The sequence below is a fragment of the Eptesicus fuscus genome, chromosome 5, assembly GCF_027574615.1.
Source record: "Eptesicus fuscus isolate TK198812 chromosome 5, DD_ASM_mEF_20220401, whole genome shotgun sequence".
NCBI classification, from domain to species: Eukaryota; Metazoa; Chordata; class Mammalia; order Chiroptera; family Vespertilionidae; genus Eptesicus; species Eptesicus fuscus.
The window spans coordinates 21247129-21271046 of record NC_072477.1 but is presented as its reverse complement, the minus strand read 5'-3'; the positions used below and the strand labels follow the sequence as shown (position 1 = coordinate 21271046).

Below are 23918 nucleotides of genomic sequence, written 5' to 3'. Positions count from 1 at the left end.
CACACTTAATATTCTCCCTCTGCTTCAAACACATAGCAATGAGAGATAAAAGTTTAAAGAAGAAAACCAAAAGGACAGAGCTGAGCTTCAAAACAAGGGAAACATCTCCTTTGGCCCCAAAATGTACAGAAATAAAAGAATCCGTGAAAGAGGCTGCAGCAGCAAACTTTCTGAGCTCTGCTTTGGAAGCAGGCCGTGGCAGCCTGCAGTTCAGCTCCTGTGGCATATTGGGCCGGAAAGTGCCCTACCCAAGAGGAGAGACTAAAACCGGGCTCATTAACTGAAAAGAAAACAGTGGTTTTCAACTGGAGATGATGTTAGCAATCTCTGGAGTCATTTTGGGTTTTCATAACAGGGCGGCTGGGGATGGGACGTTGCTATTGGCATCTAATGAGTAGAGTTCAGGATACTGCTAAACATCCTGTAAAGCACAGGACAGCTCCCCTCAAACAAAGAATTACCCAGTCCAAAAATGTCAGCAATACCAAGGCAACCCCCCCACCCACCCCACACCACACACACACACACACAAAAAAAAACAAAAACAAAAAAAAACACGCCACCTGAGCTAAAGAATGCAGTGGGCTCTCCCAATGGGAGACTGGTAAAGCTGGTATGGACCTTTATATGAGACTATGGGCGTACACAGGAAGATAATGGCATGCCCTTGTAACTGTCCATGTCTCAGAACTCACCTGGACTTCAAAAAATCACTGAGGCAAAGGCACCAAAATACCACCGTAAATCTGGTCTGGGGTCATGGGGGCTGGGTGGAGGCAACTATAAAATCTTCAGATTGCAAGAGATAAGTAGAGAGGCAAGGGGAAATTATTTTTATTCCAAATGAGCCTGCAAACCAAAATTCCTAAACACATGAATAATCTAATACTAAGAAAGGTTGCCAACAGAATCAACAACTAGAACATGAATTCCTTACAGATGAAAGTAATATTTTTAAATGGTCATACATGTTAGAGTATGTATCTAATAGGAGTGTCTTGCAGGACATGACATTTGACTCTGATAGGAGTATCAATAGAGAGGCCTGAGAGACAGGTGGACAAGCAATACTTCAAAAAGCAATAGAGAATTTTCTGGAATTAAAGATGAGTCCTCAGCTAAAAAATACATTTCATGTACCAAGATAAATGCACCTCTGGACACATCATAGTGAAACTGCAGAACATTAAGCATAAAGGGAAGTGTTAATACACCTGAGAGAAAATTCACTTGAACTCCATAGGAACACAGAATACCAGCATTCTTTTCTCTAGCAACAATAGGCAGCAGAAAACAAGAGCTCATAAAATGTTCAAGTGACAACTTTCAGTCTAGAATTTTATGCATAGCTAAACTGTCATTCCAGAGAGAAGGCAAAATAAATACAATTTGAAATATTTAAAGTCTTAAGAGGAACCATGGCCTTCAGTGAAAGAATTGGTGAAGACTTAGGATAAAAGGGAACACAGAAGTGCTAGATAACATGAAACAGTGAAGTACAACCATTTTATAGAATGTCAGTGAGTATTAGTGACTAAAAAAAAAATTGTTGGTCTGCTTAAAAAAAAATAAAACGTTCAAGGACAAGTAGTCATCGGATAGTGAAGGTAGATCTGTGTCACGTTTAAGGGCAAGACAGAAACACTTTCTTAGGAAAACAAGAACTAAATAATTGTTATATTTAGCTCTGTAGCATTCAAACCAATAGAGGGGGGGGGGGGGGAGAAAAGGGAATGTAAAAATTTTATGAATCCGGTGGAAGAATGATAATGGAAAACAAAACCAAAGTAATAAAAATAAATCCAAATATATGAGTAAGCACAATACATGTTTAACAGATTACACTCTTCTATTGAAAAATACATTATCAAATTGTGTTTTTTAAAATGTGCCATTATAGGCTGCTTAAAAAGAGACATACCTAAAGTAGAATCTCACAGAATGGCAAAGACTTGGAAAAAGATAAGCCATGCAATACTGATTAGAAGGAAAATTAGTATAGCAATAGAAAAAAATAGAATTAAGCCAACAGTATTAATAGAAATAAAGAAAAACTCTTGTATGCACTTAATATTGTAAATTCAAAATATATGAATTAGAAGCTGACAGAATTATAAGAAAAACTGGCAAAGTATCATTATAGTGGAAGATTTATTTAAATATATTAGTGTAAGAAACTCAAAAATAAAAATTTCTGAGGATTCTGAATATTTGAAATGCAGAAGTAACAGTTTGCTTTAATAAGTGGCTTTTAATCTTTTTGACCACCACTTGTGATTTTAAAAATACATTTAACATGCAACCCAGTAAAAATATCTATATGTATATGAAGCAAAAAGTTCAAAGATTCCCTGGTGTGTTTTTTAAATGCTGATTGTGTCCCCTAAATTTTACTAGTACAATGCCCTTATGAGTCACAATTCAATCTGAAAAACATTAGTAGCTACGCATGGACTCCTGCAACCAAAAGGGAGAATATACTTTCTTTTCAGGTGTATGTGGGGCATTAACAAAAATTCAGCACATACTATATCACAAATGAAGGCTCCACGCGCTTAAAAATAATTCAGTATCAAATATTTCACACTTTATAACTACAATAAATGCATTTAAATTAGAAATAATTTAAAAATCACTTTTTAAAAGGCTGTTTGGAAATTTTAAAAAATAGAGAACATAATGCTCATGTTGAAGAGGTACTCACAATGAAAATCATAAAACATTGAGAACTGAATGGCTATGAATGTACTACATAAATTTGTGGGATAGCCAAAACTACACTCAGAAGTAAACTTGTTACTTTAAATGTGTTTATGAAAAAGACAAGAAGGATTGAAAATGAGTTGATCATTTAACTTGAAAAGTTAAATAAAAGGAACAACAGTAAATTAATCAAAATAAAATAAAAATACAGACATTGCCAAGAACAGCCCATGCATGGGAGTACATGAGAGAACAGTGCCTCATACAGTGTCTGGCACATGGTAGGTGTTCATTAAATACGTGGTGAAGGAATGAATGAAATCGACATCACGATAGAGAGGATCATCTCTGGAAAGACTGATGAAAAAAAAGAGAAAAGGCCCACATAAGTAATTTTAGGAATTAAAAGGAATATAATGACAAATATAGCAAATTACATGAAGTGTAGTATATTTATAAAATGGAATCCTATGCACCACTACTCCATAAAAGTTGACTTCACTCAGTGTTTCTTGAATTGGTTTTGGAACCAGATCCAAATTAATAATGTTCTAATTGTTATTGCTAAGGATTAGCATATTAGGTTCTGGTTGTGGAATGTACAGGGTATCCCAAAAAAATGTATACTCACTTTGAATGATTATAAAGTCAGTCTTTATTAACAAACAGTTCATTTTCAAAATGTAAAAGAATCTACAGAAATGAATAATTGGTTTTGGTCAATGCCTCTTTTCAAATGTTCTGGTCCAGGCACTGCTGATAACGTGAAGCAGTGAAATTGCAAACAACAAATATCATTTTGTTCGGTATTTGTGTGCCCTCAATTTGTCAGCTGTTGCCAGTCTGTACCATAAACTTTTATCTTTTATGTATTCCCCATAAGTAAAAGTCTAGTGGCACTTTAGGATAATTTTTTTTGTTTGTTGAAAGCTTAGTCTGGCTTCACCCATTATTTCAAATCAGTTAAACCTGAAAAGGAGTCCGGCCAGTGTGGCTCAGTAGTTGAGCATCGACCTATGTACCAGGAGGTCACGGTTAGATTCCCAGTCAGGGCCTATATGCCCAGATGCAGGCTTAATCCCCAATAGAGGGCGTGCAGGAGGCAGCCATCAATGTTTCTCTCATTGATGTTTCTATCTCTCCCTCTCCCTTCCTCTCTGAAATTAATTAAAAATATATATATTTGTGGGGGAAGTAGTGTACACAGTTAAGTTGTAGTTTTTTTTAAATCATCATTGTTGAAAGTATTAAAAACCTGAAAAGAAGTGAAAAGTGAGTAAGTTATCAGCTGTTAACGTGTGTATACATTTTTTGGGACACCCTATTTATATAATCCCTGGACTGATAGATAAAGGAGGAGTTGCACATACACTGTGTGCACATAGGTGTGTTGTAAGGAAAGCTGTAAAATATTTAATCTGTGAGAAAAGTCCGTGTTCTTTCTTTGGGATTCAGTTCTTTAACTTGTGCCTTGAGATTTCTTCTCTCCTTTGGGAATTGAAAGAGGTTGGTTGTCCCAGGTATTTTATAAAAATGGGGTGGTTCTTTTCAGGACCTTCATAGATGCCACTGTGTCTGTTTGCCACAGGCCTGGCGAGGTCAGCATGGCTAGCTCTACTCTTCCTGTAAAACGTTGAGTATTTTCCTTTTGTGGGTCCTTCCTTCTACAGAAAGGTCATCCTTGATGTGGTGGCATGAATCCAAGATAAACTTTTACTAAACCATTGAAACAGAAAGCTAGAACTCCTGTGTCGGAGACATGGAAAGCCTTGAAAAGAACCCAGAGAGAAGCAATATAGCACCAAACCACAGTCACCCTTGTGAAGTAATGAACAAAACAGATCTTAAAGAAAGGATATCACTTTCAGAAAAGTTTCCACTGATCAAAATAATGGAGGGAAGAAAGAACAGAGGAAACCACAAATAAAGGAGCTAAAGGTTCACAAAAAAAGCCTGTCAGAAGCCTTACCAGCAAAAGGGATAGTGGGGATTTTGCTCATTATAACCCACCTAGACTGGTGATGGTACGTTATACAGTATAGGCCGCTGTATGGTGTGGTCTGGTCTGGATGCCAGTGGAATTCCTAGCCAGCTATTTGATCAACTTGTATTCCCTAAAGTAGAGACTTGCACTCAAAAAGATCTTTCAAAATGATGGATGCAGGCCACTTTCAGCTTATAGAGAGGTTATTTGTAATACTTTATTGAACAATGTCTTCGAAAGGCCCAGAAGAGCTGCTCCCCTTCCTCGGAGTAGTAGTGCCCATGCCAGGCTCAGGGAAATGGAAGAGCAAGAGGGGTAGATGGGAATGGAGCCAGAGAATTGGAGACTGGGTTAGGACATGTACGTTTAATACTTAAGGAAACGCTTCAGGTGCTGGCTCTGATCATGTCCCAAGAAAAAGCGCAGGTCACTATTCATGGAATTCTTCTAATTCTTTGTTGCTACCATGCATGGCCACATTTCTTATCTCAGTTTTTAAGTGGCTCCGTTAATCAGGAAGCCTGCCCTTCAGCAGCTTTTGACAAATCTAAACAAACAGTCCAGACCCTTCTCTGAGCCCATGCCCACAGCTGAGATTGCACTGAGCCTCTAACTCTCACCTGGGACTACATCTGACACTTGGTAGCTGCTAGAACGTGCACCATCTCCAAGAAGAGCAATGGAGGAGCGCCTGCAGGACCAGATGGCCACACCTCGTGCTCGCAGATAGGATTGGTATGATGTACAGTAAATGGCACCTTTCTCGTCCCGCCTTTTCAGTATTTCCCACTGTAAAACGCTGATCCTTTCACAACTCCGGTCCTTCTGAGTCCATCATTAGCCACCTCTTCCTATTCCATGCGAACTATGATCAGAAAACAGCAGGTCACGGAGCTGCATCAAACACACATTTAACTTTGCACATTCAGCTCTTCAGCGAGAAAGAGAAAGGAGTTTCAGTAAAGTGGCTGATTCCAGTTGATGTTCTGCTCAGGATAACACAGGAGATGCGTTGTTCCTCCACTCGGTCTCATTTCCTATGAGCCTCTCCTCGGAAGAGCAGCCCTGTATATGTGTTATTCTCATGTTCACACATGCATTTTACACAGCGTGGCCCCTTGCTGCAAGCCACGTGCCTCATTCGGTGCACAATTGGAAAAAAAAACAGTGATTCATTCTGATACTGGAAGGAAAAATGTGTGTTAAATTTATTAACGGATGGTTTGTGAATCTCAAATGAGACCTTCCTTCCTAAAGGATTTGTAGAACAATTTTGACTATGAGATTTCTGTCTTGTCGGTTGCCATTTAATTACCTTTCGATTTTAATAGCAAATTGCTGTTAACGTTCAGATCTGAATGTCTTGCGGTCATTCTTCTACAGTTTAGCACTAATAGTCCAAACTGAGTCGGAGTCGGTGAGTCATCCAGTTTAATATTTCTGTATGTAGTAAACTTATAGGGAATACAAAGATTGTCGATATTTCTAAGTAAAAATTACAAATTATGTTTAGTTAGCCCTTGATATACTATCGGACACTGTGCAAAGACGTGTTTTTCATCACCATCTCATTTAATCTGCAACAACCCTCTGAGGTAGGCCCTTTTATCCTGATGTTAAAACATAGTGACTGGCCGAAACCGGTTTGGCTCAGTGGATAGAGCGTCAGTCTGCAGACTGAAAGGTTCCAGGTTCGATTCCGGTCAAGGGCATGTACCTTGGTTGCGAGCACATCCCCGGTAGGGGGTGTGCAAGGGGCAGCTGGTCGATGTTTCTCTCTCATCGATGTTTCTAGCTCTCTGTCCCTCTCCTTTCCTCTCTGTAAAAAGTCAATAAAATATATTTTAAAAAAACAAAAACAAAACAAAACATAGTGACTGATGTAGAGGCAACCAAGGAAGCGCATACACACCTTTCTGTGTATTTCCCCAAACACGGGTACTCCCAGGAAAGCAGCCAAGAACCGCTGCAGGAGCAGATCAGCAAGTGCAAATTCACATGCCGGCTCCAGACAAGCTGCATTTCAGGTTCTCGTTTAGAAATGGGCTGTTCAGAAGTTGAAATGTATTTTCCTAAGGAAATGACGTTATCACAACAAGAGCATATTTACCCATAATGTGCCTAGAGTAGTAAAAACAGACCCAAACCATTTTGTGTACCAGTGTTTTCATGGAAAAGTTCACTCAGAATTTCCTCTTGGGTGGCTGTGGAAGCGGGACCTATGCTGGAAACAGTAGAGTCCCTAGAAATGTTGTTCACATGAATCAGTGGTGACTCGAGGCCTGTGATGGGAGTTGACAGAGGGCGGAGGGCGGAGGAGTGAGTGGAACTGGGTACAGAGGGGACATGGGGTCAGGAGGCTTTGCGTGAGAAACAGGAGAAAGCTTGTGAGGGTGCAGGGTAGGATGGCCGTTCTAGAGGGCAGAGGGAGAAGATGAGAGAGTTTGGGGACCATGAACTCTCTAGGTCGAACCTCTGAATCTCCTGTGTGGCCTTTATTTCTTCTCCTGACTCCCAGATTTTGGCCAGCCTGTTTCCTTTTTACAGCTGACACTCGGGTATCCCTGTGAAACTGAGACCAGCCCCAGGCTGCTGCTGCTGCTTCTTCTTCTCTTTTTTTTTTTTTCTAACTCAGCTGCTGCTCGCACAGGTGAATGACCCTAAAGGCTTTTGACTTCTCTAAAAGAAAGAGCTCATCTTAGGCCCCGCAGAACATTTCTCTTTTCACTTGGGCCTGGAAGAGCAAATACCAGCCTGTGGATGCTCTGGGTGGTTGGGGGGGCGGGGGGCGCTATAAGGAGCTGAAATAAAATGCATAAGCATTCCCCATGTAGATAAGCAAGGGTGCAGCTTGTGGGAAAGGGAGGAGCCCTGCACTCCATTCTCTCCTCTTGGGCCCTGTGGCATCCTCAAAATGCAAGTGGAAAAGAGAGGGTGGGGTCCAAACCATGGCTTAGTGGTGTGGGGTTGGGCGGGGGCGGCCGGGGGGGGGGGGGGGAGTATAAGACAGTGTGATCCTTGCATCATGGTTGGGGGTGTGTTCTCAAGGCACCTGTCTCCACCAGCAGTGTAGGGACCACCTGGGCACATAAGCCTCTGCCAGACTCGCCGAGTGGTACTCATCCCACCTTCCTTTACCCGCTAGCCAGCGTTTCCATGACTTCCCTGGGAGCTGTAAAGAGTCCTCGTTCTCAGGCTGTATCTGAGCTCACTGAATCAGCAGTTCCAACGGAAGGGCCTGGAAGCTGTATGATGGACAAGTTTGTCAAACACTGCTTGACTTTCCCTTTACCTTGCTGGTCTTTAAAAGCTCCTATGACATCATAAGCCCCTCTCTGACTCAGGATCATGCTTCTCATAACTTTATGACTCTGCTGAAATATGACTTCCTCAACATTGCCAGATTTCCCTTATACAGCAGTGGGGTGAGACAGCAAAAAGATCATCCTTGACCACTCCCTTTACCATCTAAATCGGTTCCCCCATTTCATTCTCTTATAGCATCTTGTACTTCTGTTCCTGAACATTTATCACACAGTTTATAACTTATGTGTTTGCGTGATGTCTACCTCCTTGCTAGCACCGAGCACAGGGAATGCTTAATAAATATTTTGTGTGTGAATGAATGAATGGAAAATCAGTGCTGGGAGAGGGGGTACTAAGAGTGGGATTGAATGCTGCTGAACAAATAAAGAACTGAGCATATGGAAACTTGAATCTCCCATCTAAACTTTTTACACATCAACTAAAATCAAGGTAGATGGACCTAATAGTAAGTGTATTTATGGGGCGTTGAGTCAGATTATTTCAAAAAAAATTTATTAAATACCTAAGGTGTGCAAAATGCACTATGGATACAATTTTGTATAAGACTGAGACAATCTCTGTTTGTATAGAACTTACAAATAATCTAGCAAGGATAACATATTATGCAACCAGTTATACAATTTCATAATTATAATTTTCGTAAATACCAAAAAAAAAAAAAAAAAAAAAAAAACTACAGGGAGACCTGAAATGGTCTGTAGGGCATTGAGCTAGTCATAGACCTTCTCAGACATGATGGGGGACCCAATATACTCTATCCCATCTCTTGTCAAAGTTGGCATGAAGGGCCGAAACCGGTTTGGCTCAGTGGATAGAGCATCGGTCTGCGGACTGAAGGGTCCCAGGTTCGATTCCAGTCAAGGGCATGTACCTTGGTTGCGGGCGCATCCCCAGTAGGGGGTGTGCAAGAGGCAGCTGATCGATGTCTCTCTCTCATCGATGTTTCTAATCTCTATCCCTCTCTCTTCCTCTCTGTAAAAAAAATCAATAAAATATATATTTTTTAAAAAGTTGGCATGAGGGGAGGTGCCTCGGTGTAATGGTTTCTCAACCTCGACACCATCGGCATCTTGGGCTAGATAATGCTTTGTCTGAGAGCACTTTCCAGTGCCCTGTAGGAGATGTTGGGTACCATTCCTGGCTTCTCCCCATTAGATGCCAATAGGCCCCACAGTTGTGGCAGCCACAAATGTCTGCACATTGCCAGATGTCCCTTACGCAGCGGTGGGTGAGACACCCACCCACCAAAATCTGTCCCCCCTCGCTCCTCCAGGTGAGAACCACTGCTCTAATGAAACTTGCTTTTTTTAAAATGTCTTTTTGTTTCCTTATGATTTATTCAAGTCAGTACCAGGAATTTAATTTGTCCATTCAATAAAGAAATGTTTATTGCTTGCTTATTAGGTGCCAGGCACTGTTCTAAGCACTGGACACAGCAGCAATGAAAGCCTGTGCTTTCTTGAAGTTGCATTCCGTGGAGAGCGATGGACAATGCCTTTTAAAATATGTAATATTTCAGAAGGAGAGGATAGGTTGGTCGTAGACGCCCTGTCTGATAAGAGGACATTTCAACAAGGTCTTGAAATAAAGCAAGAGAATGAGCCACTTGAGAGGGAGCGCCAAGAGCAAGAAGCAAGCCATTGGAGGGCCTGTACTTGACCTTGCCTTTCTGTCTACACGTCTAACCAACTGTTTGTGTTTCAGAGGGTCCACCACGGAAGGGCAGCTGAACGGACTCCAGAGCAACCTTAACTCTGCTTCAGTCGTACCCATCGCCAACTCCTCAGGTTAGTTGCCTCAGCAGCTGTCCCGCCCGCGAGGGAGGATACTGGGATTGGCACACTCCCTCTTCTGCCTTCGAAGAGAGCTCCCGTTCAAATGAGGAAGCACGCGGGCTTTCAGGCTTTCCCGCACTGGCAAAGGGCAGTTAACACTCCTCTTTGAAATGTCATTGACAGTTTGGGATTGAATGGTGTTTTGGATAGTTGGGACCGTTGAAATTTCCCAGTTCGGTCGGATCCTCTCAGATTTGCTGTATTTAGTAAAAAAATGCCTGTATCTGACTGTTTACCTAGTATTTCCACATGTAGTATCTCTCATAGTCTTCATGACAGCCCTGTAAGTTGGATCTTCCTGTTCCCCTGCCCCAGATGAGGAAACTGAGGCTCAGAAAGTTGAGGGGCCTGGAGCAGACTGTGCTCGGATGCAGAGCTCAAGCTCTGGGCTTTGATCTGAGGCCTGTCATGCTAATGTCATTGGTCTCTTGCCAGGTAGGTGCTGAGGGCCCAGAGCCTCTCAGTGTGGAAACCTACATGTAAGTTAGGCAACCTTGGACCACGGATAGTTATGTATGAGTAGTAATTCATAAAGAAGTGCTCATAAGTAACCAGGAAAGTGGAAGAAAATCACTTGAATTCAATTCACATATTTCTTATTGGTCACCCACTATGGAAAAAGGAACATTCTGGGCGCTGAGGTACATGCGTGGTGAACAAGACAGTTCCTGCTGTCAGGGACCTTACAGACTCAGGGCGAGAGAACAGTCAGCATGGAGCATGCTGCAGGGCCATCCAAGCCAGGGACGGGGACGAGTGGAATCATATAGACAACACTGGCTGAGCTTTTGCTGTGTGTCGGGCAGAGTTCTGATCGCTTTGTGTGTAAAACTCATTTGTTCCCAGACAGGCATATAGTAGAGGAACTGTGCTCCCCATTTTTCAGCTGAAGAAATAATGGCACAGGCAGATTATGAAACACGTCTAAAAGTTCACAGCTAATAAATGGTGAGGCTGTCTTTAAACCCAAGCAACCTGGCCCAAGCTCTTAGAGAGAGGGCTTCTTGGAGGAAGAAACATCTAAAACTGAGGTTTGAATATAAACAGGTCAGCCAGGAGAGGGGAGGCATGGAGTGGAAGGAGGTCTAGGAAGAGGGAACGATGTATGCAAAGCTGTGTTCTGGAAGCCTTCATGTAGCTGGGACTGGGGCATGAGCAGGGAGTGGCAAGAGAAAAGGCAGGTGGCAGGTGGCAAAGGCAGTTTATGAGCCGTGCAGGGAGCTTGGTCTTAAGACCAGTAGGGAGCCATCAAGGAATGTGTGTATGTGGGGCGGGGGGGGGGGGGGGGGAACAGGTTGGTGGTTGACATAACGCACCTTAAAATGATTATAAGATCTCTGAGAAGCCAGGTTTCTTTGACTGTATCATGGGGATAATTACATATATCCCATAGAGTTACTATGAGGATTAAATGAAGCGATATATAGAGAAAGATTCTGAAACTACACCCAGGTAAGGTAATAATATAAAAGTATAAAGATTTTATTCTGCACTTAAAATCTTAGAAACTGAATTCAATAAATTGTTGATGTGCATCAACTTGCCTTACCCTCAGGAGAAAAAAAGAATTATTAGAACATGGTAATTATTTTTAAGAAAATGAAATTTCTGCCTGGAACTGTTAGGGACTGAGAGTGGGTAGCTCAGAGAATCATGGCCTAGTTGGAAGGGTACTCGTTAGTACAGTGGTTAGAGCCCCTGCAGCTCTTCAAATCTGAAACTGGAGAGGTTTACAAAGCCTATGAGATCCAAGAATCTGGCCTATTTCATCTGCATGTCTAATTGATAAGTACTGAACTGAACTCTGCACTCTGCCTGAGGACGGTGGAAATTTGAGGGGCCAGGTGGGTCAAACTTTCAGCATCTTGATCATGAGTTAATATTTACTGACTATTGAAGTTACTTGGAGATTTTGTAGCATTCATACTGAATTTGATATCAGCATAAAACCACAGAGCAAAGAGAACTTACACTTCTCCCTGGATTCTAATAGCTACCTTTCTCCCCCTTCTATGTCAGATAAGCATAGATTCTGCTCACCTTGTTTAGGTAGCCTGTTTACTGCTCTTGTCACAGATGACTCTAGGCCTCTACAGTCCCTTGAACTTGTTTCTGATCTATGGCTTTTCTGATGTTCCTGATCCTTAAGGAAACACTGGTGTACCTGATGTAATAGGTTCAGGCATTTTCCATACTTCCCAATAAACATTTTACCTTAGCAGTATAGCAGTAGTAACTAATCCTATTAGAGTTATTTATACAGCTAGTAAATAACTACCTGGCACTTCATTGTTTCAACTAAAATAATGTGTTTTTCTATATCATGTGTAGACTTAAAAGGGGTTCAGAAGGGTGACCTATAAAAAGGTTAGATTGATATTAGAAACATTTTTCTTTAAACCTACAAGAAGGGAAAATAAGCCCCATAATAAGTCAAAAAATTTACACATCTCTCTCATAGTTGGGAATTCTGTGCCTACCCAGGAATCACTAAACTTGTTTTGAAGGTTTTTAACCCCTGTCTTATCCAGTTAACTCAGTTGGTTAACATGGTTATTAATGAATCCATGAATGTAGCAAAAGTCTGTTCCCTGGTACCTTGACCCTTCCCCAAGTCTGGCCAACCAGGCCATAAAGCTGAGTGGCTTTGTTCTCAGGCAGTCTGAACGAGACAGTCGTTCACCTCAGAGTGCTGTTGAAAAAAACTCAGAGTCCTTTTGCACAGATGGTGGCACAGTGACATTTTTATTATGAACATTAAATGAGGTAGTGAATGTGAAAGCTCCCAGCAGAGTGCCTGGAATGTCCCATGAATGATATTTTCCCTTAGCTTCCTTACCTCAGGCCATGTATTCTGTATATTCAGGCCATGGAAGGGAAGGTATAGAGTCAGCAAATTTGGAAATTTGAGAAGGAAGCTGTAGTGAAGGCCTTTGGCTCAAAGCCAAAGCCAATGCCTTCCTTTTTTATGACCACGGTGTTCTTCTTGAGTTCTGAAGTGGAGATGGTGAACTAAAATAGCAGAGAGGCAGATTAGATAACCCGCATTTCTCTCATGCTGACTCGATAGTGTCAGCTACCATTATTATAGGGGTCTGAAGCCATACCAGCTGCCCTCAGTGCGGCCCCTCAGTTTCTGCCTGCGCCTCTCCTGTCCTGCAGTCAATCTCTACCGGCCCCAGTCCCCCTCCCCCTCGTTCTCCCCTCCCCCTCCCCCTTTTCTTCCTCCTCCTCTCCCTTCTCCTCCCCATCCCCCTCCTGCTTCCCCACCCCTCCCCCTCTCTCTGCCCCTCCTCTTCCTACTCCTCCTCCTCCTCTTCCTCCTCCTCTTCTTTCTTCTTCTGTGTGCTTTTTAAGCTCTCAGTGGTCTGTAGTTGATAGAAGAAACCTTGCCACCTTTTGAAAACCAATGATGGGTTCTGTTTACAAGAAGCGAGAAGCAGTGTGCTTGTTCAGTGTTACTCCACGCCCTGGTAAAATGCACTTTAACTCCATGCTCTTTGCATGGGGATGTAGCATCAGCGCATCAGTGTGACTCTGCCTGCCCCCCTCACTGTCTCTCTGTGAGACAAGATAAAAGAACTGATTTTACTATAAAGTAAACCCAGTGGAGCCGAAACCCTAAAGATCTAGAAATCGCTTTAACTTCCAAGTGAAATTACTTGCCTGGCAGCTCTCAGTGGAATGAGCTATTTTCACCATCAGATTCTTATTTTTGTCACCATGCATTCTATATTGTTGAATATCCTGGGTGGATCTCTGGAGTATAATAGATTAAAAATAAAAATAAATAAAGCTCTTGAGATGCTTGCCTTAGTGTGTTATGCCCTTTATTGCTCCCCAAAAGTTTACCCACTGTTACACTGTTGGAAAGCAAGAAAGTGAGCATGGATTTGATGTTTGGTAGGAAGCGGGATGGCAGCATCTGGGAGAAGGTTGATGCCCTAAATCCTAGTTTTAGATTTGACCTCTTGTCCTTTCAGCCAAGATCAAGTAAATTGTTAAATAGGGATTTTTTTACATTTTTCAGGATCTTTGGAAGCTCCCCAAGTTATTTTCGCCAGATCCAAACCCTTGCCCACACAATCTGGAGCCCCTGCTACAATTATAGGACAGAGAAAATCAAAGTCGGTGAAGTCAGGGCCAATTTAAGGTAACAGTAAGAGCATATTTTTTATTCTAACTTGCTGATTTTATGCTGCAGCAAGAGACTCAGTAGCTATCAAAAGAAGTTACAGTTTCTCAAAATGACAAGGAAATTGGGATTTTATAAAACCAAAGCTCAGAAGGACTAAAAACTGTGGGTCAAAGTTAAGCTACAACTATCTTGCTTCTGTAATGGCCTTCCAGTAGGTGGCGCTGTGGCAGTAATAAATTCCTTGTTATTACAGAGGCTTTTGTTTAAAAATATGGGGACAGCAAGGCCAATCAAAGAAAGACACTAAAGCCATAATTGAATTACAAGTAAAATGTAACAGAATAAACCTAAAAACATATTTGTAGGTCAAATTGCAGTGGCATGATTATTTATTAGTGAAGGCGTCTAGACTAGAGTTGGGTTAATTGTGAACTAGACTTGCCGATAATGGGAGACCAAAAAAGGGACCAATTAAAAAAAATTTTTTAAAAACAATTTTTAAATTTTTGGTGAGGTCATTTAAATTAATGACACTTTATTTTGAGTTAAGATAAACATATGCCATAATTGGCAGCAAAACAAACTATAAACCCCATCCTACCACCCATCCAAAATGAGCTTCTACACTGAAGGACTGGCCTGACTTGATCTTGTGAGGCTGTATCCACACTTCACCAGCGCTGCACTCAATGTTTTGTTCACAGCGGTGGCCTTCAAAACTTTTCAGAAAATTCTATGACACCACAAGGTTTTGATGATTGCTTTCCTCTTTGCTCTGCCCTACACTCTAAAGCATTAATGGCACACCTGCTATGAGCTTAATACTCTTCTTACCTCTAGGGGGATATTTATAAACGTATTTGAGAAGCATTATTCATCAAAATACCCCAGGAGAGCAAAAGAGGGAGGAAAACTATTTACCCACCACAGGATTCATTTACGTTGGATCAGAAAGCTTCAGATGTCTTTCCCCAGCCCATCTAAACTCTTTCCAAAAAGGAATGAGGAGAGAGAAGGGAACACCAAATCCATGGCTTGGTCACCTACCAAAATGTACCAGAGAAACTGAAAACAGCCAGAGTTCTATCGGTAATACTTAGCCAACGGTGCTTTAATTCTGATCCTCAGCAGTCTATTCAATGATGAACAACTAAGAAAATATAGAAAACTGAAGCGAGAAGGTCAGTATTTCCTTCAGGAGACTGGCAGCCAAAGAATAAATGTGACATCAAGCTCCAAACCAAACCGATGGCGTGCCAAGAAGTACTAATGTCCATCCATTTCCAAGACTGGGAGACTTGGACCTGCCACAGTTATAATATCACTTTCCTTGAGCCTGTTTCATTAGTATCCTTTACAGTCCACCCAGAACATTACATGGCGAAATAGCATCATCTTCAAAGAAGCCTTGGGAAAGAGCCTACCCTTCAACACTGAAATCGCTGCTGCAGACACAACCGCAATGAGCCTGAGCTGTGGACATAAGTAGGGATGGGTGATGCTGGGCTTTGTGATTAGCTGAAGGGGTGAGAGCATATGCTGAGTGTGCATGGGCTCAGAAGACAGAGTGGGTCAGAGGCCCGCTGAAGTCCCTCCTCCCCACACAGTGTAACTGCTGGGGCTTCAGCGGCAGACCCGCCAGCCTGGCAGATGGCAGTGGGCTGCCTGTCCGTGAGTACGGGGATGAGGTAGTTTACAGAGTGAGGAGGCAGGTCCCACAATCCACAGCCCATCGCCAGAGTGCATGCTTTCTGCCTGTGTAAATGCATTGTAGACTGAATCACTGCTCAGGCAGAGGCCCCTTCAACCACGTTACAAATGAAAGTCATCACCAGCTGTAACCAGTCCTAAACCTCTTTCTGTGTGGGTTTAAGGGAGGCCGGCAGGTTAGCATAGAGGATTCCAAGTGTGTTTGCAGCTTGGTCTGTAAGGCTGAGAAAATATCATTTGTCCCTATCAAAGAATGGAGGGAGCTGTGCTGAAGAATATTAGGGACTAAAGAATCCTACTTAGCTGCCCCTGGCAAGTGTCAGTATTTTAATACATACATTGTCTGTGTCTTCTTAGGTTCTATATTGTCTATTCAGCATCTGTATATCACAGGGCCAATTATATTTTCTATGTTCTTGATGCTTTGGCATTGGGGGAGGGGGGGGGAGAGACATAATACAGACCCAGGGAGACTACCCCTCCCAGGCCTCGCTAATTCCTAAAGACAATAACAGCTTGCCCAGGAGCGTGCCTTTCCTATGTAAACCAACTAATTCCCAACTTTATATTCCAATCTCCTCCTTAAGAATTCTCACAGGGCAAGCCAAAATTTCCCTTGCCCTAAATCACTCCAGGGCTGGGTACCAAGCAACCAGAGGCCTATAGCCCAAAGCCCACCAGAATATTCAGACTAGCTAGTCCTAAGCTGTTTACCCTGTTCTTCTTTGCCTTTCCCAAGGAAACCCCAAATAAGGCCCTGGCCTAGACGTTCCCCTCGCCCCCACCTGTGTCTCCTGACCACATTGGTGTTTTTCCCTGTGACCCTGCATGACATGCGGTGACCCCCTTCCCAGGGACCTGTGACCAAAATCAGCTTCTCCCTCATCTCCTGAGGCCACACCGACTTCACCATACCATACCCAACATGTATATTCTTAGAGCAGACATCCCTAGGAAGAGTGGCTTTAATTTGCAGGGTAAGGAACCAGGAAAAAACCTGAATCAGTCAGGTTTGTATCGCCTAGTTCCAGCAACTGGTCACAGTGCTTCCTTCATTATAGGCTGTCACACCCATGATGTTTTAACAGTGTGTTTTGCCAGCCTCAACCTGGCTGCGGCCACACAAGAAGGATGTGGATCCCTCTACATGGCAAAATCGCCTGGCTGCCAGCCATTGAAATTTCAAGCTTTCCTGTCCTGAGGCCTCTTTCATTTAGTAACTGTTCTGCATTCAGAAACAAAACCAGCGTAGCTGAACAACCTGGGAGTAGGGGAGCAAGCAACCGGCGTTTAGTTTGGGGAGACCTCAGGAGGTACTTCTAAGAACCCACCCAAAGGGCATTCATTTGACTTAAAGAAAGCAAGGGAACTCTATTTCTGAAATGGATTAAGAATGGGACTACCGAGAAAGATAACATCTGAAAATTGATATTGTCTCTTGCTGAGCTGGCAAAGTCCCAAGAGAGGAGTGATGATTCTTCAATTGTTAACAATTACTACTTTGTTATAAAGAGACAGGGGAGCGCCGGGTCCCTTTCTCCAATTACATTTCTATTGCAGAAGCACATACACCTCCTGGGGAAAATTCCTGGCAGCCTAGATGGTCAGAGCTGTGCCTGCCACTGTATCTTGTAGCAGATTGGTCCTGTCCTGTGTCATGCCCATTCGCTTTGGGTGGAGAAAGGTCCTGTTTATTCTTGTAGCCCTGAACTGGGCAAGTAACCAGCATAACATTGCCTTACTCTGTGAGTCTTATCACTACAAGTTATCATGTATATTCTGTGGGTATTCATTTTGCTGCTAGTTTCAATGAGATGTTTGTTATAGGCACATACCTTTATTTTGCCATCCTTTTATCCTGAGGACATAATTGTGCCTAAAAGTTCTAAAGAAAGAAGGCGACGTGCTAAGCCATGCCTGTCTTTGGAAAAGGCGAGTTTTGCACATGGAAATGTTTACAACTCCGCTTGTCTGATCTGTAGAATTTGAACGGGGACCCACAGAGTGTGGGTGTGTAACTGCAGGGCATGGAGAAAGATGACTTAATATTGCCTGTTGGCATGATTGGCTTTGATATTTACCCTCTGTTCTTTCTCATTATGCTCATAAAGAAAAAGATCCAGTTTCTCTTAAGTTCGCAGAAGGAAGATCATCACTAGTCAAAGTAAAACAGCAGTCTCTCTGTTACACTCTTTGTTCTCACCCTTCAAACCTACAGGTATTGACAGTGGGGCTTCCATAGGTATCAGGGAGCCCTCCCTCTTGAAACCTAAATCCAGGTTAACTAGTTATCTGATAGCAGAGAGGAATCGCTTGGATGTGTGGGATGTCCCCAGATGCATCAGTAAAGCATCGCATGTATCCCCAGTATAAAATGGAGATATGATTTGGAAAGCCAACCCGGTTGTAAGATGATGTGGTGAAAAAAAAAAAAAAAACTGGCTAGAAGTTGCTATGCTGTTTTTTTGTGTTTGTTTGTTGTTGTTAGGTAGAGGGAACACTTGTTTTTATGTCTTTTGGACTGAAAAGTGACTCTGAGGTCCCCCCTCCCATTCACTTTTAATTTACTCCCTGCAGAAATTAAGACATGTGACAAGCCCATATGAAGATATTTTGGAATTTGACAAGAGTTGTTTGTTTTTTAACTTACTATGGTTGAGCTATAAAATTTATTAGGTAATGAATTATTCATAGTTTTTAATCAGATATTGGAATATGACATTTTTAAAGCCACAACTCTGTCTTAGAAATATGACTGCTCTCAGGCCTTTTGTTTTATATTTTCTCATCCTTTCTACTATTCTCAAATAGAAATTACCATCATGCATGTGTACATATACTTACCCTCCTCTTTTTATGCAGAGAATTTGAGTTGTCCCAAATAGCCTTTGTTATCAAGAAGAGAGACACCCTCAGGTCAGCTCTGTTAAGCAGTTATTGTTCATAAACGCGGGGAAGAAACATTCTCAAGAAGCAGACCTCATGAAAAACTGCAACCTTACTTGGGGTGATTAGTAGCTCTAGTGGCTAAACAGCAAGTCTGTCAGCCCCTTCCTCTGACCAGGTCATGTGCTGTCCCCTGAGCGGCTGGCTCCCATTGTCCTACAGGTGAACAGCTGCCCCACTCAGAACTCGGCCTCTCTCTGTGATTGTTCCTCTCCACTTCCGCATTCAGCTTAAAAATGGAAGCAGAATACTTTGCAGTCATTCGTCTAGCAAAGTGCCACTGGCGGGCGGGCAAAGCTGAAGGAAGGCTGCTGCCTTCTGCCATGCCAGCCTGCTGCTGTGTGGCTTAATTATGTGACTCTAAACTGTCAACTTACGCACTTCTGGCGGTTTTCTGCAGGTGGGATCGTAGCTAGCATAAAGCCTTCAAATGTAAAACCACATGCAGTAAAATACTTCATATATATAAATGCCTAAGCGACGTAACGGCCGGTCGACTGTTCACTATGACACGCACTGACCACCAGGGGACAGACACTCAATGCACAGGATCTGGCTCCCTCCTATCTGGAACGGGCCTGCAGAGATCTGGCCAAAACCGGCTATCCAACATCCCCTGAGGGGTCCCGGATTGCGAGAGGGTGCAGGCCAGAGGGACCCCACCAGTGCATGAATCCGTGCACTGGGCCTCTAGTAAAATAATAAAGTATAAAGAGAAAATCATGGCCAAAAACCAAATACTTCACATTTTTCAAATATAAGGCCAAATAAAAGTATTATAATTGAGTTTAAATTTGGTTCTAAGTCTCCTAATAGGCAGGACAAAAAGGGAAGCATGATAAATCAGAGTAGGTAGTTCTTATTTTTAAAAAGAAATACTCTGGAGGAAAATTAAGTTTTCTCCTAGCTCTTACTCTGTAAGAAGTATTTTACATACTTTGCACAGAGGACACTGAATGAAGCAATGGTGCCCTCGACAAGCCACTTTAGCAGTGGGTTTCACAGGGCTACTTCTTCATGATCTACACAAAAGCAGCACATTGTTACAGTGCAAGTCAATGAAAACAGTTTTGTGAGGCCCTAGCCTGTTTGGCTCAGTGGATAGAGCATCGGCCCTCAGACTGAAGGGTCCTGGGTTTGATTCTAGTCAAGGGCTTGATCCCAGCCATGGTTGGGTCTTGTATGGGAGGCATTCGATCTCTGTCTCTCTCACATCAGTGTTTCTCTCTGCAGATGTCTCCCCCTCCCTTCCACTCTCTCTAAAAATCAGTGGGAAAATATCCTGGGTCAGGATTTTTAAAAAAAGGAAAACAGTTTTGTGAGGGATACAACTAATATAGTCCAAGTCCTTTGTGGCCCAGCGTAATCCAAAGATAAGCTATTGGTCATGTAGAGGAATGGATGGATTGCATGTGTCTTAGGCAGCCCTAAATATAACTTCTCGAGTTGACTGCTTGACCGGAGCTAGTTGTGCTCTCAGGCAAGGGCCCAGATGCCTGGTCTTCTGTGTGACTGATTGAAGGTGCACCTATATGCTTTGGAAAGCAGATGGCAGAGGTAATCTCTTGTGAACTCTGTGGAAGCGAAGCAGTATTCCCGCCCATCATACGGCATGTTTGCTCTCTGTTCCCTTATTTACATATCATTTTCTCTGCCCAGGCACCATCTACCTCCTCTTGCCCCCTTCCTCCCCAATATGGCTAATTCTATTTGTCCTCCATTTCTCCTTTTAACCATACCCCATTCCCACTCCCAATCCAATTTAGATGCCTTTGACTGTGCTCCAGTGGAACGCTGGGATTAATTTATCTGACTGTGGCATTTACAACACTCTAGTGTCTTTATAGATTACCTGACTGTTTCCTCACTGGGCTGGAGTTCCCTGGAAGACCAGGATGAGGTCTGATTTGATTCTGAAACTCCTGAGCCTAGCACAGTGCCCAGACCGTAGTGTAGAGACTTATGAAATTCTGACTGAATAGATGAGTGGGTGAGTTATCATATTTCTGTCTTTGGTTATTCTTTTGCTGACACCTGTCCACGTAGGCAAATCCTTCTTATCCTCTAAAGCAGCGGTCGCCAACTGGTGGTCCACGGACCACTGGTCCGAAAGGTTGGCGACTGCTGCTCTAAAGATCTGGTTAAGTTTTGTCTCCCGCAGTTATCCTTATTTTTATAGCTGCATTTATCTTGCCATTTTTAAATCTCTAGAACATTAGAATTTATGCCACAAAGTTTATCACTTTATTGTATTTTGCCACTTAACTTTCTTCATGGGTGAACTGTCTCTCAATAAGAGCACACACTCCTTGAGGGCAGGATTACATTCTGTATGTTTCTTGAATCCCTAGCAAGTCTCCTGATGCTTCATTACCTGTAATATAAGCCCTAAAGAAAAGAATGCATAACATGCATAAAATTTTTGTGGACTGTAGTCTATTTCTTGGCTTCACATAAAATGGTTAACCTACGATGTTCTCAAATACAAAACTAAAGTTCTCTCGACTCTTACCTCTTACTCTTACTTCAGATTCAGTGCCATAGAGCAATACACACTATCAACATTAGTAACAATACCTAACTTCTATAAGAATTCTAGAATGTAGGATGAAAAGAGCATAACTCAGTGTTTTCTTTTGCTTTCTCCTTGAACCAATTACATGACTAAGAGAAGAGATGGAGTTTTTAATAAGGATCTGATGGATGAAATGGACAAAGACCTTTCCTTGCTATGTTGGTCATCAGGCAGCTCCTATTCATGGAGCAAGGAAAACGGATCTCTTGTCATCATCCTCCCAGGACATTTGGTAAAGGGATAGGGAGATGAGGGAACAGCGAGTGGAGGTCTGACAAGCAGAGTATAACCTTCAGGAAAGAGGTACTAATAAAACCAAAAGTGATACATTCACAGAGTTTATCAAGCTGCCTTGTCTAATTCATGGGGTTTGACCTAAGAGCTCTGGCCCATGGTCGTGGCTTCAGTTGACCTATGACTCCCCTGAAACTCTACAGAACATCAAGTGTGCTGCATTTGTGCCCCTTTTTTGGGGAAAGGATCCTCAGCTTGACCCAAAAACTCATAGTCATAGATTTAACTCTCTGATTTAAAACATGGATTATATTTCCCAACAAGTTCGAGTCACCAGACATTCTCACTTGCACTTACTCTACTGGCTTCTTAAAGCATCAAGCCTTACCATCTCTGGTGCTCCTCCTTTCCATTCCCACATCATTGTGGCTTGAGCTTTTCAAAATGCACACTGACTGTGTCTGACATGCGCATGCACACACCACTTAAAGCCCTTCCTAAAAGCTTACCATTGTTCTTAAGATAATGATAAAACTAGACAAAAGGTCTTATATTGCCTGTCTGTCCTCTCTTCTTACCTCCCTCCACCTCCACCACCTCACTCCCCTCCCCATGCTGACTCCACACTTACCATCCTGGCCCTCTCTGAACTCCCCACAGCCCGTGGGCCCACAGAGCCTTTGCAGATGCCGCTCCCCTGGAATGCTCTTCCCCTGCTCTCCAGTGCATCTCATTCCTCCCGTCTCTCTGATGAGGGCACGCTCCCCTTTCACTGAGACCTGTATAGGTCTCCTGTAGCATTTGGCACAGTTCCTTGTGATTTTCCATCATTGTCTGTCGCCCTCACAAGACTGGAAGTTACATGAGGACAGACTGTGTGCCTGTAATTCACCTTCATTTGCCCAGGCTTGAGTGTAAAACCTGGTGTGGAACAGGCCTGTCTTTGGTAGTTATGATTGAGTGAGTGAGTTACCTTCCTCGCTTAGAGAAGACAAAATTAAGGCGCAGAGACTAGGAAATGGCCCAAGTTCACATAACTGGCAGGTGGTGAAGACAGGTTTGAATCTAGATTTGACTTCAAAGGCTCTTAACCCCTAAATAATAACAGTCGCCTGCATTTCATTGAGCACTTGTTATATGCCAGGGGCTGTGTTAAGCACTGTATAGTTGTCACTTTTTATCTTCTTTAACCCTGCAAAAGCAGGTGGCTTTGTTATCTCTGAGAGAAGTTAAGTAACTGTCCAAGCCACACAGCCAGGAATGGGGCTGAAATTCCAATCCAGGCGGCTTTATCAGAGCCTGCTGAACGGTCTCCTCATATCAGAACTCCAGGCCTCTCATGGTGATGCCCTGTTCCCAGCTTCCCTTCTTCATGGAGTTAAGTGGTTGGTGACCAAGCTCTCCAGCCAGGACTGCCTGAAGTGTCTGGTGGTATCCTATCGCTCAGCAAGGAGTGTGAGGCGAATGCTGGTGAGGCTGGCTTGCCTTTAATCCAGCCATTTAACTTCCCCTCTTTTCCATGGAGTCAGACCTGAGCAGGGAAGAATAGGATCAAGGTTGGCCTTCTGCCTCCTTGAAGGGGTTCCATGGATGGAGTACTTAGATGGGGACAAAGCCCTCTGCAGTGGAAGGTGGAGCTGAAGGTAGAAGGTAGGAGGGGTTAGGAATCACCTTAGATTAGTTAGGAGAACATACCTTGCAGGTTACAGAAACAAAAGAGTCAGTGGCTTACAGGAATAAAGGATTTATTTTTATTTTTATTGCATGTCAGGAAGTTTGGAGACAGGCAGTCCAAGGCTAGTGCAGCTCTGCAGAGACATGACTGAGCAGCCAGGCTCCTCTCTTCTGCCTTCTAGCCCTAACGCATGGACTTTCATCTTTTTGGTCATAAGGTGGTTGCTGTTCCTGCTGGCATTGTGTCCGTGTTCCAGGCATGAACGGGGGTGGGGAAGATGGGCAAAGACAGATGCCTGCTAAATCCGTCCACTTTTTAAAAAGCTCTTCTGGAAGCTTGGCATTTCCAACCAACTTATTAATGACCAGCACTGGATGCCAGGCCCACTTCTCCCTGGCAACAGGAAGTCTGGAGAGATAGTCTTTTGTCTGGCCACATTGCCTCCCCTCCAACTTGAGGAAGAAGGGGGAATGAATGTTGAGAAGCATTTATCAGTTTGTTACAACACGTTTTCCCCCAGAGTCTCCTCCCATGCTGGGTGGAGCCCGGTACCTTTCTGCAGCCCCTCCACCAGCTTCTTAACTGCTGCAAATGGAAATGCCATTCCTAGACCTTAGTTTGCCAGACCTCACTCTTATTCCATGAAGTGGGGTGCCTGTTAGATGGAGGTTTCAGGAACACACAGGAGTCCCCATTTTCCAGGAAGAAAGGTCATTACAAAGTGAGGCGGGAAGAAAAAATAAGCCATAGAGAAAAGAAAAAAAAGAACCCTATAAATGTGTTTATTCGTT

General features: G+C 43.0%; 1 protein-coding gene across 5 annotated transcripts in view; it reads left to right on the top strand.

The window, feature by feature from the left end:
* TTLL5 (tubulin tyrosine ligase like 5) overlaps nucleotides 1–23918 on the top strand; it is a 249166-nt gene that overhangs the window by 201039 nt on the left and 24209 nt on the right. For 4 of the 5 annotated variants that reach the window (XM_028141345.2, XM_054715892.1, XM_028141342.2 and 1 more), the window contains 2 exons: nucleotides 9719–9801; nucleotides 13880–14002. In XM_028141345.2, the coding sequence (XP_027997146.1) occupies nucleotides 9719–9801; nucleotides 13880–14001 (205 nt within the window). In that variant the 3' untranslated portion in view covers nucleotide 14002. The remainder of the gene's footprint in view (nucleotides 1–9718; nucleotides 9802–13879; nucleotides 14003–23918) is intronic. The other variant, XM_054715891.1, reaches the window with a different exon arrangement.